Source organism: Megalops cyprinoides, chromosome 10, assembly GCF_013368585.1.
Source record: "Megalops cyprinoides isolate fMegCyp1 chromosome 10, fMegCyp1.pri, whole genome shotgun sequence".
Lineage (NCBI taxonomy): Eukaryota > Metazoa > Chordata > Actinopteri > Elopiformes > Megalopidae > Megalops > Megalops cyprinoides.
In genome coordinates this window covers 22,801,544-22,821,976 of record NC_050592.1, presented here as the reverse complement: position 1 = coordinate 22,821,976, position 20,433 = coordinate 22,801,544, and the positions used below count along the sequence as shown (strand labels likewise).

Sequence of the window (20,433 nt, the reverse complement as noted above, 5' to 3'; positions counted from 1 at the left end):
ACACATGCATAATTCATACTGCTGCCACGGCTCCTTCAGGACAAGCAGGAGGAAAAGGAGACAAGTATAAATAAAGTCAGCTTTTCCAGGCCGGAGGAGTAATAAGTAGGCTACTTCTTGACAAGCTGACAAGTGAAAGTGACGATGACGGCCAAGGGCAAAGGAGGAGGAGTCCATCAGTGCCGAACCCCCCCCCCCCCCCCCCCATCACTCCCACCCCCGCCTCCCCATCGATACATCACACTAACAGGCTTAGTGAATAATGCTGTGTCTCCCCAAACTGAAAGCTGATGAGGACAGGGCTATATCTGGGGACCCTCCCTTGCCTCCCAACAGAGAGCTTAGATAGATAGAGAGCTATCCTAAAGCAGCAGACTTGAGATCTGAGTTCTGGAGACTTTTTAATTTTGATCAAACTGTGACTCTACAGGCACCGAGTAAACTCTATTGTGTCAGCCACAAACACAGAGAGCTCTAGCAGGTTGGGCCACGCCCCCACCCCGACAAGTGATGACACTGGTATCTACTTCACTATCTTCTGTTTCACTGAGCAGACGGTTAACTGCCAAAAAAAAAAACCTTGAAATACAATGTTCCACTTTGTCAACAAATACAGCAAAGAAAGAAAGGTCATTTAGAGCCAGGTGTTCAGATCGTTCTCTATGCTCGATTATAAATATTCAGTTATATCAGTTATAAATATTGTTGCAAGTTGAGGGAGCTCTGAATTTTGAACTGTGGCCCATCTGATAGGCCTAAATGGCATATGTCAAGAGGGGGTGTTATTTGTCTTGCTGATTAAACATACACCGACAGTCATGATAAAAGTCTGGGCATTCCTGTAAGTAAATGCGCAGTCTATTGGATTACCCCTGGGCTTAACTCCTGCAGTTAGGAAACTGTGGCACACTTTCTCTGATAGAAAGTGAGAAGCCGGCCACATGTACAGAAGCTGCCTGGTAGTATATCCCTGATCCCACTGATCATCCAGCAAGGAGACTGTACGCTCCATGTGCCAAGAGGCCACACAAACCCTGTACAGAGCAGCAAAAAGCCTAACATTTCATCACCCTCTGGTCCTACACTGATGTGTTTTGGATATAACACTGCTTAATTCAGTCAGAACTAAATACTGGTTTAGAATTTATAATCTATACAACTTTAACGAATGCTCTCACTGACCTGACAACTGGTCTAGTGTGTATATAAACAGAATTAACAGTGCAGTGCAATGTAGAAAGAGCTACTGTCTCCTGGTCTCTATCCACTCCATCTACTGTGGTCATCCTCAGATGTGGAGATGTCAATCAAGCGCAGACAGAGCCTCGTGGGACCAATTCAGAGAAATAACAATGCAAAATCTCATTACATCAGGCACCACAAGGAGACGTCCCACTCCTCTCCTGAAGGGACAGTCGGATTTTCATTCACACATGAGACTGACGTCCACATTTGTTTGCATGAGACAATGCTGCTGTTGCCATCTAACTCAGTCATTCAGCTGAGACAGCCAGGTACTGGTGACTGCTCAGAGGAGCAGGGTGGCTGGCCTATAGACAGAAGGCTCTAATTCCTCCATCTTACAAGTTCCTTGCACTCACCATCAGATCAGAGGAGAATTCAACTACTGTACATGTTCAGACATTTTACATTTCTTCAATAATTCAAATGGGCTTGTATATACACCCTTACAATTGTATGACTATTACTGTTATAATGCAATGAAGAAAGAAAACATTGATTTAGTCTAATCAGAGGTTAAACCATGAAAAGATTAGTCCTGTTATTTTTTCACTCAACAAAAATCAGACAAGAAAGCAGCATTTTACCAGCCACAGAACTACTGACCTTTCCTTTGGAACCAATAAAGTGAACGCAACAATTTGTGGCCAGTTAAAGCCTCAAAGCAGTGGTGGCTGCTCAGTGTCAAAGGTTCACACATACCTCTGTTGCCTGCATGCTGAGTGAATACATGAAGGAGAACCCCGCAGAGAGACTCCAATGAGAGGAGAGCTCCATTTCAGGGATGATTCACAGCTGCAAGAGCCATGAGAGAGCATGAGGAAATGGCCACAGGCAGGGCAGGGCAGGGCAGGGCAGGGCAGGGCTGGGTAGAGTAGGGGGGTCTTGTGGGGTCACCTCCAGCCAAGCCCCCTCTCCACTCCCTGGATGAAACTCAGCAGGAAACAGCTAAGTCTACCCTCACATCATGGACAAGGGACTAACACAGCAAAGCTTGGTGCATTAATCGACCAGTTCAATGATGGCAAAGATAGGAACCTTCCACTGAGAAAACAACGACACCACAGAGTAATGCCAATAGAGCAGAGCCTCATCTCTTCCACGGTACACCTACTCAATTATGACCTGACGCAAGGTGACTAAACGTGGGTTAAAGGGTTAAAGAGGGACACTGGGTCATTTCACCAAGGTAGACTTACCTGAACAGGAGGAAGGAAAGCACAGGCTCAGAAAGCATGATCAAGAGGCACAAACTCAATATCCATCCCACTCATTCATAATAAATCAGGAAGCATCATCTTAAAACACCGAAAAGCAGAAAACCTGATGAGAAAAACAGTCAAACTAGGTAATACTGGCAAGTGTTAAATTATTTGCCATCACTGAATAATCTAAAAACATGTTGATCTGTAGCGACTGACATTTGAAATACTGTTACAGCTGCTGCAGTTCTGGCTTCAGGTTTTCTGTTTTCAGGCTTTTGTCAGGCTTTTACATCTATGGTATTTAAAAACTGTGGGGAGAGGGAGAGCTCATCGTCCAGCTACCGACACCTGGGACACGAATAAAAATTTGAATGCCCTTTTTATCTCATGCAGAGCATAAAAGGAGAGATAAGAGACTTCTTTACTATTAAGACATCTTTTAAAATGAGGAGGTGTGCAAAGACATTGAGATGACAGAGGAGTGTATCATGGTATGGGGTCAAATTCAGACTAAAAATCCAGAAAAAAACAACATCAAAGACCTCAGGTGTAGAACTTGAAAAATTCCTTTTTGCTCTTCAAGAGTTGCCATCAATTCGCAGGCTAGTTCAGCCAAAGAATTTCAGCTAACTAGACTGAGATTTTTGGTATGGTTGATATCAATCAGAATAGAACAAAGCATTCTCAGTCAGTTTCCTTGATCAAACTCATAAACTGTCATTGATATCAATCTTGCTAACAGAGGTGTGTTTTTTATTGTAGGTGATACAGTCTGGTGGGCAGTTTTATATATCATCTATGCCTCTGCAATGATGTTTTCTGTAATGAGGATACTCATTAACTGCAGTTATGCATGTGATTATGGAGGAAGGTTCAGCCTGTTCAATTGTGGTGATTACATAGCCCCAGGGAAGGTAAGCTCAAAGGTAGTGTTTGGGCCAGGTGAACACTGCAGCCAGGCAGGCCCAGGTGAACACAGGGTCTGAGATGGGTCAGGTAAACACAAGGACCATGTTGGGTTGTACAAATTTACACCAGACAATTCATAATTTGTGCCAAGTCTTCAACACAAGTCAACCCAGCTGTGAGAGAGAACCACAGGGAATTCTGGGTATCACTAGACCTTGTCTAATTCATTGGAATCACAGTGGGGATATGAACTGAATCACCTGTAAATTCCTCACTGCCTGAAATATTTGCTGACTGAAAGGCCTCTCTAAAATCTACAAGATTGCACTTGTCCACCTTTGCGCCATGGTGCCCAATTCCCAAAAGGTTTTCCTGTGCTGAAAAGGAGTCATGAGGGTGAAAAGGTAAGGCCATTCCTGCCACAAGCCCATAATCTCATGCTTTCATCTCCTGTTCAGACCGTTGGAAGAGTCTTCTGTTAAAAACGCTTCCCACCCTGCCCTCTTCTCTCTGCTTGATCCATCAGAAAGGATACGGTGTAAGAAGCTATTACAGTAATCTCAGGAACTGTGGGCTATTAAAAAGACAGAGCCCAATGGGCGGAAGATGAGAGCACCTTCACGAGGAAAAAGGATTGTGATTTTGCTACCTCAGCATGCCCAGAGGCATACATGGCCTCTTCGGAAGAAGAGAGAGACACTTTAACTATCATAACACAGCACTCAAGCACAGATTGTTTGAGTTCTTTGGACACAATGTCTTTTTTGTTTTAAGGCAACTACTCCAATTTCTTAAACCTCTCTCTGAAAATTTTTTCACGGATCTTGTGTGTGATGGCTGAAACAATGAAATGCGTGGATTATTTAAAAAAAAAAAAAAAACGGCTGGTAAGTAATTACTCAAATCATTACCATTCCAGTTAATCAAAACAGGAATTTCCTGATCATCTAGAAACATTTAATCAAAGGCAATCTTCTGATTCTGCTTTTTCAGATTTGTAATCTGAGAGAGAGATCCATGCCATGCTGAGTGTCACCAGATTAGCTTGTCTGCTGTCACGCTTGCAAAGTGACAAGCATGTGATCATCATATGTTATGGACAAGATGACCGTATTAATATCCTCAAAAACCTAGTGGGGAACTGGTTGGTAAACATATGCTGAAGCATAATAATAAGGAAGAATACATTAATGGAAAACTGCCATTTTCTGATGTGAAATTTGCGTATAAAAATTTGCGTATAAAAAACTGGTTCTTTAAATTCTAGTTCTGTGTTATTTTTTAATCCCCCAGTGATTCCTTAACAGCCCTCACTTGTGGGCTGAATGAGTAACGGATGTACGGTACATCCTTGATTACCTCCCTCGAAATCTGTGCACAATGTGCGGTTGCAGCCAGAAGTATTAGATAACTGCCATTTCCTTCCATTTATTTATCACCGGCTAGATTGACAACGTACTTCCCATGTCTAAAAATCCAATTTATTTTTTCAGCGCTCCTTCAGCAGATTTATTATTGAAACCAAAAATGATGCAGATTCCCACTGCTGTGCACACACACATCCAGTCCAAACATCTGCAATAAGTGTTTTACACTCCAGCCACTGGGTTGAGGAAATGCTTTACACTCAAGTGATGAAACTCCACAGGGTCCTGCAGACAGCTTACATTTCCGCAGGCCAGGGCAAGAATTCCTCCGATACCCTCACCCACATTGAGCTTTCGGTGGATATAATAGTCTGGACATTTCTAACTTTAAAGTCACTCAACTGGAGGATGCGATTTGCCATTAAATGCAGCTTTTACGGATTCATCACCTGCTTCAAGACAAGCAAGCATGTATATTAATATCAATATAAATTAGCTCTTTAATACAGTCCTTTTAAATAAATAACTGAGAACTAAAGGATTTATTTTTATCATTTGAAATCATGGTGAAAAACTATCTACAGCCAGAGCAATATTCCCACACTTTATGTTTATATTTTTGCATGTCAATAATCTTGTGCATGTATATCCTGTTTATATTTGGGAAAGTGCAGCTGTGTTCCAGCAATTCCCTACCAATCCACATTTCCAAGAAAAGACAGATATTTACAACATTCACTCCTCTCAGGAAAAGCATAATAATAATCTTAAGAAAGTATGTGCTTGCTTAGTTAAAATGATCACTGATAAAAAGCATTAAGATTGTGACCATGCTGCGCCATGAGGAAACATTTAACAATCATGCCTATGAGCTAATGATCCTACTTAAAAACACAAGAAATGTACACCATGTACACCACAGTTCATGAATTATATTTAAATCATTAGGTTACCATCATTATTATAAGGATAAATTTTAATGTATATTTTAATCATTTGCTTGTGTTGTTATTTGTGTCCTGCATAAAATGTACTGCAATGGTTACACTTGTCAGTCTTGTCTCCTTCTGATGTGGCACAGGGCTGTGTGTGCTTTTGCCACACCCAGAGGAAAGTGAGAATCAGGATATCACACAAAACCCAATCACAAGATACTCTGAGGCTCCCTCACAACACCCACAAATTCTGGAGAATGCATGCAATTGACAAGGTGCATTAGGGCCTCCACTGTTTAATTTATTTTTCTGAAGCAATGCACTACAATTAGTACTACAAAGGGTGGAGTATGGGGGTCCAATAAAAAATGCAATGACCTCTGTTATGAGCATGACTACGGATGTCTAAAATTAGCCATGGTGTGTGTATAGCTTACAGAATGTGGCACCAAATGTTCTGTACATAACTGCTATTCTAACACTGAACGTTTTTCTCTCACTTACATTTCCTACAACCCCCCCACTACCACCACCGCCACAACCAAAAAAGGAATGTTAGCAATTAGCTACAGAAATCCCATTGTTTTTATTACTGAGAGCAGCCATATTGCTCATTTTCATATACTGTTTAAAGCTTTTTTCATCAAAACAGGTTATCAGAATGAGGACGCTTGGCTTCTGTGCAACATTTAAATGTGTTCTTCCATTGTACATGTAGATTGCCCTCCATTGCACTAAAAAGCCTTAGTCCTCAAAAACAACATTAACTTTACTACCACCCATTCTGTAATTTTCCTACCAGGTCATAAAAACAAACACCTAAATGAATAGGTGGACAAATCAAACCTACATTGGCATAAATACACCTTCAAAACACCCCCCAAAACACACACAGGGTTGTGTTTTTTCCATTTAGAGTGTGGTGTTGTAGGAAATGTTCTCGTGTAACCCGAAACTGGTCCCCCCAGACTGTAACCCTGCTGTTTTAGCGTACTGTTTACGGGCCTGCGGTTGACCCAATCTGCTGCCTCTCATTCTCACTGGAAAAACACAGCTCTAATCTGCCGTGTCTCTGCCCACCACAGCTACTTCCTGAAATTTATAAATATGAAGATTTGCTTTCTCTGCCAGGCAATAGTGGTCTGTCTAGTTCGAGACAAGGATGAGGTGTGGGAATGTTCCCAAACAGCCCAGGATAAGTCAGAAAAGCATCCATTGTTATCTTACACAGTTTAGGTTTCTACATGGAGAAGGAGAGGGGAGGATGACATTAGCATTAGTATGAGGAGCAACCCTGGGCAATTTAACCAAATTATGATGGTGTGTTCAGTGTGAAATGTAAACATTAATAACACGGCTCTCTCATCTCAACATGGATCAAAATGTCTTCTGTTGGGAAGTTATGGCTAAGTAAAATCCTATAAATAAAAGCCTTTTCACAAATGTTCTGTGTAATGAGTACACAAGGACACTGTTCCTGTTTTTCTGCTCCTGATGGGGTGTCCAGGTCATTTACTGTGAGGTAACCCACCTTCCAGCTGCTGTCATAATGCACTGTTTGTATTAATCTGCTTCTGGATGATGCTGCGATGAAGGTTATTGATAGTGAATCTATTTGTAATCATAAGGCATCATACATCCAGAAGGCAACTTCTTACCCACAATGACATATGACAGTCAAATCTTCCTTTTTCTGCTTCTCATAAACAGGTCCCCTCAAGAATCTCAAAATATCTGGCAGGCATTTCCTCCTGGATGATAATTCAGCAGCTGGAACAAGCTCCCAGTCAGATATGATGTACCTCCATCCAAGTAGTCTCCTGTACTTCACCTCAAACGACAATCACCTGAACTCTACAAGGCTACACCCTTCCTATTACATTTGGCAATGCATGCACCATTTGCCAGAACTTTTTTCATATTTATCCACATCAATAATGTCATAAGGTAAAAATGAATGTACCCATTTCTTACCATCAAACCCATGACTTGAATGGCTCTTGAATAGCTGTATATCCACATGGATTTTAGTTTGTACACTTTAGTCTGTAATTGACAGGATTTCTCTGTGCTGACTTTGAGCGTTATATACTACAGGCTGTACAGTTTTGCTTATTTTCTATTTGTGTCCTGCACCTTTAGTTTTATTATCCATTTAATAACCCTGCACAAAAGCATCTGCTGAATAAATACATAGTTAATAACAAAAGGAAATGAACAGATTTACATTGTACTCCTTCCATCAAAAGTGTTTATGGAATATGGAAGACTTAGAAGGATAATGTTATCAAGCATTGAAGTCAGTTAAACTGTGGGAATGATTAAGAAGGCATGTTTATGAAATCTCGAACACTAAAGGTTGCAGCCCTATCCTGTATGGGTTAAAACTTGGATTAATATTTCAACTGAATGATGGAACCTCCTACACTTCAGTGTTCCCAGCCAGTGCCCTGGGACATTGACTTTGGTATCAGGTTCAAATCATAAAAAGCTTGTGTGATGGAGTGCCGTCACTACGGTTGAGTATGCACTCTGACTGCCATACCAACGAGCCTGGCTCTTTGGCGTCGCGGTAAAAGTGGCATGGTTGGTACCCCGTAGACCCAGGTTCGAGGCCGGGTGGGGCGACTGCTCTCGCCCTTTGCTACAGCTTGCCTTTGTGCATCACCAACAGATTCAATTTAAGCTGCATTATGGAAAATAGATGCCAGGTTGTCTGCAATTATTATTATCTATGAAATGTGATAAACCAGCACTGATTTTGGCAATTAGTCGAGGTGTATGAACCAACAAACCAGGCATAAACAAGCCATTTGTATGCATATGAGAATCCAAAAGAATTAAGTGCTCTGTTTTCCAAAGTTGGAGTAGTTTGTTGAAACACCTGCCAAAGGTGCTTATAACCCACACAAAGAGCTAATTTTACACAATTAATGCTATCAATGTTTGTTTGACTTGGAGGGAGAAAGCCGCTTTGACCTGACTATTGATATCATTTTTCCAACACACATTCTACTCCAAGGAAAAATGACTAACATGTCAAAACAACTGTTATGGGCACAACAGGATACTCCTACCAGCCTCTTGCCTCTCCCTGTCATTATGACCACTAACTCACCAGCTATATGAGCTACTGAAAATAGGTATCATGAGAGCACTGTCACCACAAAGGAAAATCAAAGTAATGCACACAAGCACGCCTGCCCACACATGCACGAACACATGCACAGGTGTGCGCGCGCGCACACACACACACAGACACACACACACACACACACAGACACACAACTCTGTAAACCTGTTCCATCTTTACTGTAGGGAAATCCCAACACACACAAACACACACACAAACACACACACACACACACACACACTCAGAGTTGCTGAAAGCCCACTCTGTCCCCACTATCCGGGAATCCCATCTCGGACTCCTTTTTCCTGCAGTGGTTTCCCTCCCTTCCTTGCTGCTCATATGACCTTGCTCTCCTGCAGCCAGTACAGTGTGATGGGGAGGGGTGGGTGAATACAAAGTCCTTTGAGCTGAGGTGGAAGCCTGCCAGCATTTGGGGGGGGGGGGGTGTTTATCCATTAAGGAGCGGAGTTTGAACTGCTGAGGCAGCAAACAGGACTGTCACGCTGCTGACACAATTCAGCGCACAGATCTGACCCAGCCCAGCCCCCGTCCCAGCTCCTGTCCCTCCTGCTCCAGCTCCTCTCCCTCCTCCTGCTCCTGTCCCTGCTCCTGTCCCTCCTGCTCCAGCTCCAGCTCCTGTCCCTCCTGCTCCTGTCCCTCCTCCTGCTCCTGCTCCTGTCCCTCCTCCTGCTCCTGCTCCTGTCCCTCCAGCTCCTGCTCCTGTCCTTCCTGCTCCAGCACCTGTCCCTCCTCCTGCTCCTGCTCCTGTCCCTCCTCCTGCTCCTGCTCCTGTCCCTCCTGCTCCTGCTCCTGTCCCTCCTCCTGCTCCAGCTCCTGTCCCTCCTGCTCCTGTCCTTCCTGCTCCTGCTCCTGTCCCTCCTCTTGTTCCTGCTCCTGTCCCTCCAGCTCCTGCTCCTGTCCCTCCTGCTCCTGCTCCTGTCCTTCCTGCTCCAGCTCCTGTCCCTCCTCCTGTTCCTGCTTCTGTCACTCCTGCTCCTGCCCCTGTCCCTCCTGCTCCAGCTCCTGTCCCTCCTGCTCCTGTCCCTCCAGCTCCTGTCCTTCCTGCTCCAGCTCCTGTCCCTCCTCCTGTTCCTGCTTCTGTCCCTCCTCCTCCTGTTCCTGCTTCTGTCCCTCCAGCTCCTGCTCCTGTCCTTCCTGCTCCAGCTCCTGTCCCTCCTCCTGTTCCTGCTTCTGTCCCTCCTGCTCCTGCTCCTGTCCCTCCTGCTCCTGCTCCTGTCCCTCCTCCGGTCCCTCCTGCTCCTGCTGCTGCTTCTGTCCCTCCTGCTCCTGCTCCTATCCCTAATGCAGGTCCAGCTCCAGCGAGACACACAGAGGAACCGCAACAACCAACAAAACATCCGTTGATATAAACCATCAGCTTGGAAACAAAAAAAAAAGCCAAGAGCAAAGACAAAAAAAAAACAAAAAAAAACATCTGGCCTCTGTGTGTATCTGCATGTTGTCTGTGTGCGTACACTGGCCAAGCGTGCTAGTGTTTGTACTGGTCACTGCCATTTGTATCAAGTACACTCGTTGCAGTTGAGATAAAGCGAATGTCCATGTTTCAGTATATCATTTATAAAAACTGACAGCCTATAATATATTTCCAACATGACAACATATCCATCTTGAGATATCTTACAAATTTTTGTACCCACCGTTTCTCAGAAAAAAAGCATTATTATAATTCTTTTAATAAGTGTCTTTTAGTCATTAATCATTAGCCCAAACCCATGACACTATCAGGTAGTGGGGAGTGCACAGAGGGGGAAACATGAAAGTTATGCTTCTTTTTAAGATGACAAAGCTTCTATAAGGTGCTTCTCACCAAGACAGCCTCATGCTCTCTTGTGAGGAAGTCTGCCCCATATGCCCTGAAGCTAGGACCAGGCCTCTGTCCCTCTGCCAGCAAAGGAAGGCTGGGGAGAGAGGTTGGTGTGCCCTTTCCATTGTACCACTGTTGTGCCCTCACTTAACTTTGGTTCCAGGTGGTTTTCCATGATCGTTTTTTTTTTTGTGCTGACCTTGGTCAGCTCAGCCCGCTGGCTTTGCTGGAGCTGGCCTACACGCAAACTAGCTGTGTTGGTGTTAGTGTCAGAAACTGAGGAGATAACCCCAGAAGGGAGACAGGACCACACTGCCATCGCTAATTACTGCAAATAAGCCAAACTCTGTCCGTTTGTCAACATTACAGAGGGGCTGTCCGCTTAAGAGACAAATATGCCGATGATGACAGACCTATCTGAAACCAGGTCGAATAGTACGGGTGGGTAGGTAACAGGCACAGAATGTCAAGTGTGTGCAATGTTGTATTCAGTGAGCCAGATGAGATAATTCTTTAAATTATGGCAAGGTTAACAAGACAATGTCATCTGCTTTAACACTTGCATACTCTCATAGACAGGCAATAGCCACTCAATAACACTCGCATGATGACTTGAAATTAGCATGCTGTAACATTAGCATTCACGAAAATGCATTTCCCATACTCGATTCTAATCACGGGATCTACAGGCTAAAATGCAAGAGTGCTGTATCTCATTTAAATACACGGGCCTGTGCATGTGAGGGAATCATGAGATGCACATGTGGTTTCAGTTGCTCAGGACAGAGGGCTTTTTTTTTTTTTTTTTAAAAAGTGTGTCCATCCTTTCCTCTAAGACAGTAAAACAGATATCTCACTACCCACACTGCAAGATGACTTTGGGTTGGGTCTTTTCACTTTCTTCTTTTTTTCTTTCATTTCTAAAACTACCCTCCTGAATTCCACTTAGAAATTCCCCTGACCACTGCCTTCCAAGCCACCCCGTCTATGCACAAGACTTTGTCTAATAATACAGCAAATGTTTACGCTATCAAACCAACTTAACAAGCCAATCCTGTCCATACATGCAGGCTATGCCCTTTAATACTTGTTTAAAATTGTGTGGCAGAGACAGCATTAAGCACTGGAGAGGAGGATATCCTTGACACTTGCTTCACTTGAGCGTGTGGCCTGCAACTCTTCCCAGACTGTCTCTGAAGTGACAGGAGGATAACAGATTAAAGTTCATAACTAATATATTCATTCCCAAAGGCAGACGGCTGGGCCACAATCGATTTTTTCTTCAATTTTCCATTAGCTCTTCACCACTGTGGGGCTCTCTGATTTACAACCTGCCCACCCCCTTCACTCTTTTTTAGCCCGAATTGAAAAGCTTGAGCAGTTGACTTTCTAGCTAGAGCCATGGATGTCAAGCATCTGTAACCATGGAAGCACAGTGGTGGTCTCAAAAATACACTTCCCAACATGTTTTGACTGTTCAACTGTTCATAAAAAGCCATGTCCTATCACATCTAAACAGACCCCAGCAGCACAGCACTGTTAGAGTGGTCAAATGAATGATAAGAAAAGACGATGAGGATGAGGCTGGATGTGGTGCCCCAGTTGCTCAATGAATCGTGAAAAGGTAGGGGTTTTAATCTTCAATCTTGGCAGCGAGGGTAGCTTAACTCAATAATACAATGCATGCACGAAGAATACAGTTTGTCCCTTACAGTCATTTCTGTTTTTAAAAGACCGACAGGCTAGAAGAAGTTTGGAGAACCCACAAAAACATCTTTCTCTCAGCTGTGAGCCCAACACTGTTTCCAAACAGTTTGGTTGCATTGCACACGGCCAGAGGGCGTGGGCAGAATATTTCTACATCACCTCTGCTACTGTTAGTCCGGTATTCCTGTCTCACTGGAGACGAGGTTATACTGAGGTTTGTGAAGCAGGAATCTTCAAAAGGCCTATTACAGGGGCATCACGTTTATAATGGGAGTACTGACAGAAACACAGGTGTACATGTAACTGCAATGTTTTTCCCTCATGTCTTGATGCTGAATGACAATGAAGCACCCCTCCTCTGACCCACCCATTTCCCCCTTCCTCGCACCCATCATCTTTAGATTTAACAGTATAATCTATGTATCAAGAAGCAATGACATCAGCTTCCACGGCAGGATGCATTCACTTTTGTTTGCAGTGTGGTGACACTGGACTATTGTGATGGTACACTGCCCTCAGCCCCACTCACCCAATCCCATTGTGAGGCACGTGTGGGGTCACTTGGGGGGGCTGGGGGATGGCTTCTTTCACCACATTCTTATTAAATTGCAATGCAGACAATAGGGAGGATTCAGAGAGCATACAGTGCCCTTATGAGCCAATGGATAAATTTGTACTTAGGCTGTGTGCTGAACAAATAAACCACCTTTCTAATGTGAGTATCTCTGATATTCAAGGACTACTGATGACAGCAACATAATAGACCTCGAGCTGAATCAGATCCAATGGCCAGAATCAGTGTGAGCTTCAGCTCCAACTGTGTGCCATATCTTTATGTCCATTTTTCCTCCCCCAGCCCAACACACATTACACCCAAGCAAGTCTTTTCAATACACTGGCTCCAGAAATGCATCTTGTTGTTCAGAGCCGAGAGGCCCTTTCTCTTTCATACTTGAGGTTAGGCTTCCTCTCAGGTGTCGGAAGAGCTTCCTGTGGTTTAACGACACAGAGCACAGAGAGGGGCCTCACTCCAACACCCCCAGGAGGGCCTGAAACCCTGAAAAGGTCAACGGCACTCGCACAACAAAACAAGGCCATGAAGCGGCAGACCAGTTCTTACATGACCCAAACAGACCGGAGACATGGGCCGTGCCGCATTCTTTCGGCTCCCTCACCGTGCGGTATGGCAGCTGGCAGAGGCAGGGCATCCGGAGCCAGCCCGATGGGGTAAATGTGGCTGGGTTAATGACATGTAAGTGGGCAGTGGCAGCAGCTGTTGGCAGGAAAAGCTCTGCCCACATACATTGGGAGACAAATTGGGTGGGACTGGCGGGGGGGGGGGGGGGGGGGGGGGGGGGGGTGATGTGAGGCTCTCCCATGAAATCAGTGCTCAAAGCATTCCTTTGGAATGACTGAGCGTATGACAGAATGGGGCTTCGGACCTTTGCAGTTTTAAGACGACACGCTGTTTTTGTCAAATGACCCTCAACACCGTAAGCCTTGACAAAAGTGTTTTTTACTGACCTAAATATGACTTACCTGCATGTGGACACAAATCTCTAATGTGTTGCAAAACAGTGCAGTTCACCTATAGGAAATATGGTGGGCTGTCTTGAACTTGACTTGAGTGTATTATCAGCCCATTATCAATCTCTTATCCCTGCCCGGTGATAGGGTCTATGGCAGAGTTACAGACTCAGGCAGACTGTCAGATGCAGTGGAAAGAACAGCACCCCTTTTGAATGTGTTTCTTTGCCTCAGATGGCATGTATCCTCTGTCTCTAATAAAACAGGCATAGCATAATTTACATTTGACAAAACAGGAGCTTTCAGAGTCAACCCCTACTGGCATGTACATTTTCCCTTGCACAGTTGACAGATGATGAACCATGCTGAGAGTATCCGAGTATCTTGCAAGAGTCTGAATTCAGCACTTGTGCATCAGTGATTTTGTTCGAAAGACATGACAATTCATCAACTTTTCTTGCTTAGAAGCATAGTGTGTGATCTGTGGTGAAAGAACAGCAGATGCACAGACAGACAATGTTTTATTGTATATCAGCTGGAAACATTCCCTGACTCCACCACAAAACTGCCGATGGTGCAGGCCAGCTTGTTGATACATGCAACACAGAACACGTGCAAGAGGAGAAATTCCATGTGCAAGTAACGGCTGTTCCTTTACCTTGATGTACACCCAAACAAGGACTAGGCAGATTGTCTCCCTTAACTGCCAATTCTACGACAAGCATCAAACCAAGACACAGTGACCAATGTGGAGTGTTGACCATAAAGGCCTGTCATGTACACACTGGTGACATTCCTGTGTTGTACTCAGCGTTTCCTGGCAAATGGTAGGCTGGTTGTCATACACAGAGAAGCAGCATGAAGGAGGAGGGGAGAGCCTCGGGCTCTGGGTGTGGGACCAAAAGCACTGTGGGACTGAAGGCTGGGTGGCATACAGAATATAGCTGGAACATGTTTTGGAGGAGGAGGGGGACTACATATCCTTGCACAGAAACCCATCTTTCCATGACTCTCTGCCTCCCAATCAGAACCCCTGTCCCTTTTTACTACTGTGTGAAAAACACTAACTGAAGGTACATAACCTTCACTAACAGAAGGTACATAACCGTCTTTAGGCATTCCCAAGGTTACACACCCTTAATAAAAACAACAGAGAATCAAAGCTTTATCTGAAAACAGGGGAATGTTTTGCCCAACATCAAAACAAAATCTGGCAGTTCGTGAGGCAGAAAATAGCGCTTGTTGAGAACACATGGCTCTCTCCTTTGCACCTGCTGTTGGTGTTATGATTGCTTCTAGACATTTTCTTGTGTAAGAGATCAGTGTAAAAACAGTCCAATTTGGTGGAGAAAGTGTCAGAAGTGAATTAATATGGTGGCTTAAAAAAAAAGAATCCATTCCAGGCTCTTCAAAAGCCCCTTGCAAGGAAGAGGAAGGTTCAAGAGCATGATACAAATGGCAAGTAAGCAAGCATTACACAATGAAATGCAATGCACAATACCTTGCTCCAAGAGTCTCACTACAGAAATCTTAGCATTTGGGAGCTCTGAGAAAATTACAATCTATCAGTTTTTTTTTAAAAAACATAATCTGCTAAATTCCTAGACAAAACTAATCCCGCAACGGAAAAATGACCCAGTGGAAAAAAACAAAGCTTGCCTTCTGATTCTGCCTCAGACAAATCTAGGTTAGCTGGTCACACCTTAGAATAGGAGCACATACTTTAACCCCACCAGGGAATGAAACAGGCTTCACCTCAGATGATTCATTGTAACTGACTAGTAACTGAGAAAATAACAATAATAATTTTATTATAAAGGCATATTGACTGAGTTTACCTTCTTTATCATTCAGGATTGCAACCGTCATACACAGTTTGCTTTATCTCTAGTTTTATCATAAATAGTCATATGTAGAGGAGACTTTCAGTAATGTACTTTGATCCCTCTAAAGCAGAGAGCAACGTTGCATTAATAGTTTGAAGCTGTTATCATGACACTCCTTGTTTCAGAGTGCTTTTTATAATGGTGTTGCCAGCTAGTGCCTTTCCGTCTACCATCGTGGACGGACATACTGCACGTAATGTAATATATGTAGTACAATTGTTCCAATTAGCACTGTCAAGAGCTGTGTCACATTGTGGAGCAGAGAATTATGCTATGGCGCTCGCCGTGTCTCCAATTTTGCTCCATAAAGACCGTGCGTCTACCGATGACAACGATATATTTGCTGCAGAGGTCCTGTATCGATTCATTTAGTCCTCTATACATTCACGTTATTCTCTTGTTTATTATTTGTCGTTACATAATACTCGATACCTACAATTACAGTACCGTAAATAATAATACTATTCAACAATGACAAATTATCTAGCTATTAGGTAAGAACACGCTGTTGCAGAAATTATTAAGGACACGAACTCTCTGTTCTCTCTGTAAACGTACTTGCCATGCCAATGGAACATATATTTCCATCTGGAACACCACTTCCAAAGTGGGTAAAGTTTAAAAATAGAGTATCTGGTGTAAAACATCGAAACAGTTGTATTTATGTGGTTGTCTCGTGTAATGCAACATGCAGATAATGCAGTACTGTCGTCTCCAGCTTTATATCGCAATTTCTTACCTCCAAAAAGATGAGGCGAAAGGTGTGCTGGTAGGGAACCAATCAGGAGCCGGGGAGCCCCCTGACCTCCACCTGACCTGTCCCTGTCCGTTGCAGGCTCTTCTGGGGTGCTGCTGCCAGACTCTTGAGAGCTGTAGGCTCCACTGTTGTTGGGTATATTAATGCCCGATTGGGGCCTCGCTCCTGACCCACCTCCGCCACCCCCCATAGATCTCGTCCTGGGGCCAAGGTGCTGAGCCGCAGTCGATGTGGCTCCCGAGGCCCCATGAGCCGAGGCACCATATGCGTGATATCTCATTGCCATGGCTGCAGTTCTCCCGTTGCCATTACTAGTGGAAGTAGTTGAGGGTAAATCCGAACCTGAATAAGCCCTGGTTCGACCGTTCGCAGCCGGGCTGCTCTGTTTTGCCCCCATGTTTTTAGCCCTATGCCAATATCCACGGATTTACTTTTATTTATTTATGGGCTAAATCGGTGCAGCGGATGAGAAGTGTTTTGTTTTAGCTCAGCTGCAAGGAACAAGAGTAGCAAAATCCCCAAGCTGTCTTGGCAACAACGCAAAAAGAATAGACTCCAAGTAGTTTAAATCCCAAAGACCATGTTATGAAAACGTTACCAAAATAAACGCGAATGGACAACCATGGAAATAAGTTCAACAGCTACTGCATGGCATGTGACACAAACAAGATAAACAAAATTATATTTCAAACTTTAAAAAAAGTTCAAAACATTTCCCGGCGATATTCCACGCGCGATAGTCGCTGATGTATTCCAGTTGTTAAAGCCTTTCTGGTTTCCACCGCTCGTTTTGGCTTAATTTGCTTTGGCTGTCGTTTTCTTAGTAACGTCTTCACCGCCATACCTTTTAGTGGGAAAGTGGACGGGCGCACTCCTCACGCTTCCTTCTTACGCTTACTCCTGCCACAATATTACAAATGAAGGCGGTCGGGAGGAGGGGTGAGGACACGGAAAGGCAGAGCAGAAATTGACGAGAAAGGAGTGAGACAGAGTACGTGTGGCTGTCCAGCCCGGTTGCCGAGCGAAGAGTCAGAGGGACTGCCCTCCCTCTTTGTGCGTCAAGTGACGTCAGAGTCAGCAGGGCATTAAACCCAGCGACATCAACAATGAGGCAGCGCTCGGGACATAAGTGCTGCACGACCAAGGCAACCCCGGCGTAGGGGACCCTTATCGTAAGGCGCCTGCAGAGTTGGTGTTGCATGCGGGTGGGTATTACAGAATCAAATAAAAAATATATATATACAGTGCAGGTTACGTTAGGTAGCCTAATGCAGTTTTGCACGTCTCAAGGTGACTTGGTGAAGAATCGCAAGCCAAGGACTAATATAAACGCCAAACGCCTGTAACAGACCACCTCTAATTCCGATATCTGCCTCGAACGCACGAGTGAAAATACTGTTGATTTCGTCACTCGTTTTCTTAGGGTAACTTTTAAACCTTTTAATTGACATGGCAGTCTCTATGACAATGCAGCAGGAAGTTTAAATAAGACGCATCGTATTTATTGCTGGCACACTGGAAATGTTGAAAAAATACGAACTGCCCGGTCTCCAGCCTCAGAAAATGAGTAAAAGGTTTGGTTACTTTTAATGCGAAATTCTAATGCTTTTTTGCATTCTGCAGTCAGCCACACTTGTTGGCAGCTTAAGGTTAAGATTAGACAATCACCACGCTTCCTTATTCCAATCGGACATGCTAATTTACGTTACAAACTTTTTTATGAGATAGATTCTATATAAAGCAGAATACGTAACGAGTTGTACCTTCAGCCCAGTCATATCATATGGCGTCTCCTTTTTATTTCCGCTGTCGCTGAATCGTGTAATTTAGGTACACAAAATTATGCCGTCAAGCTGTTATTGAAACAAAAACAGCTCTTTGCAAAAGTGTACTTCAAGACACGCAAATTCCTATGAATTTTTATCCTTTCCGTTAGGGTGGCGCAAACCATAAATCAGACAAGCAAACAACATGGAATGCCTTGTTAATCTTACCATGTATACGATTACAAATGGCTTCCTGCTGAAGTTTTGAGTGTGGGTGTTTTCTACCACCAACAACTGACTCAGGATAAACTTACTCAGTCACAATATTCTCCCGAAATACCTTTTGTAAAAGATGCACATGCCTCAAAATTCTGATCCAGGATTAGCCAATCTTATCCTGATCTTAAACCTTATGATTGTGTGCTTAAACTGGATGCACTACTCATTCATACTAAACCCCTCACATTGCCAAATACAGCCAGTTCTGTTTTTCCTCTCCTGTGAATCATATGCAAGTCTCTAATCAGTACCATTTAAAGCACCGCTGTACTTTTTCAAAACTTTTTGAGTTACAACCCATGCCTTTGTTGAATCCCTTGAACGTTTTAACTATGGTTTGTGTTTTTGCATGTGACAGTTCAACTTCTGTTTCTTTGTTGGTATCATGTCACCCAGACACAGGATTACTGCTCATCTGGAAAGAGGTTTTTGTATAGTAGACGATGGGAAGAGAGCCAACACTGAAATGTTCAAATATACACTATATATATATATATTTTTGTTGTTTTTGTACACTTACATACATTTTGAGGAAGAAAGCAAACTGTCCCTCTAATTTAAAATGGATTCAAAGTTGAAAATTCTATCAGAAGCCAGGCGCTTTTGCAAATATCATGAAGAATTAGCTGCTCACTGCATCTTAACCATTGTGAATGCAACAATATGACATTGTGTATTCCCAATATAGGCCTCTAACTGAATGTATTGTTAACTGAATGCAACAGTTGACGGTTATTCATAAGTATTGGGGGAACACTGAAAGAGAGACACTGAAAGAATTGTCTTGGGGAAAACATTTACTGGACAGTAAAGTTTGTCTGAAAAGGGCCTTTATCGACAGTGTCCATTCATTTTTGTCTTGTATGAATACTTAGTCCAGCTTCAATTGTCATGACCTCATTTCATACACATGTCTTATTATTATGTCCTGTGCAATGTTTTTCATTACTGCTTTCCCACATAATAATGTTTAAAAATAGATTCTGAATTTACACCAAAAGTGAGCAGCCATGAAGCAGAATGTGAATAAGTGTGAAAAGAGAGAATCAAAGGCCAGACTTGTTCATTTTCAGGGCACCTCATATGGCCTTGACCATTGAGAGCGAGAAAGAACCCTGTCTAATCACATGATATTTTTTTTTCAATTATTGTATTGTTACCACATCACAGAATGTTCATGTGAACATAGTGTTCCAAGAGTGCCTACAGTGATCCAGGTTGAACAAGGACGATAGAGCAGTGCAGCCACTCCTCTTTTGTGGTTGCAGCATTTGTCTGTGCTGCTCCTCTCAGTCTACTCAATGTTGACTCAACGTTCCTGTCACAAAGAGAAAATGTTAACATCATGTTACAGCTTACACAGATAGGCTGAGAGACACTGGACAGGCTTGACACTCAGCACTGACCAGTGGCCTTGTCAGAATGGCCAATTTCCCTGCTCACCAGCATATGTTTACAGATGCGGAAGCTTGCATGCTGGCGACCAGCAGGTTCATGGACAGTGTCATTGATCTTGGACTCTTCTTTGCTTCCCCTAACAGGATGGGCACCGCTGCTGGGCTGAAAGGGAGTTACCATGGAATGGCTTAACACTAGTGCAGTTTAGCCACAGATGTGGTAAATACCTACATGAATGTACTGTATGTTAGTACACATGACTGCAGCGTTATAAATTCAGTTTTGTAAACAAATGCAATGGGACCCCCTGAAAATTGAATACACAACTCTTCCCATATGTATTCAGCTCAACAGATGTGGGACCTACTAAAAATGAAGTGTTATGAGGAGAGACATGGGGTAGGGGGGCGGAGGGGTGAGATACTGGACACCAACTAGAGTGGGTCATGGGTTAAAAGTCCACATGGCTGTATAAATGGGTTACATAAAAATGTATA

At 43.5% G+C, this 20,433-nt stretch overlaps 1 protein-coding gene across 1 annotated transcript in view; it reads right to left on the bottom strand.

The window, feature by feature from the left end:
• Positions 1-17,140, bottom strand: part of znrf2b (zinc and ring finger 2b) — a 56,331-nt gene extending 39,191 nt beyond the window's left edge. Inside the window, exon 1 of the mRNA XM_036539699.1 lies at positions 16,476-17,140. Within this exon, the coding sequence (XP_036395592.1) occupies positions 16,476-16,890 (415 nt within the window). The 5' untranslated portion in view covers positions 16,891-17,140. The remainder of the gene's footprint in view (positions 1-16,475) is intronic.
• Positions 17,141-20,433: the final 3,293 nt, after the last annotated feature.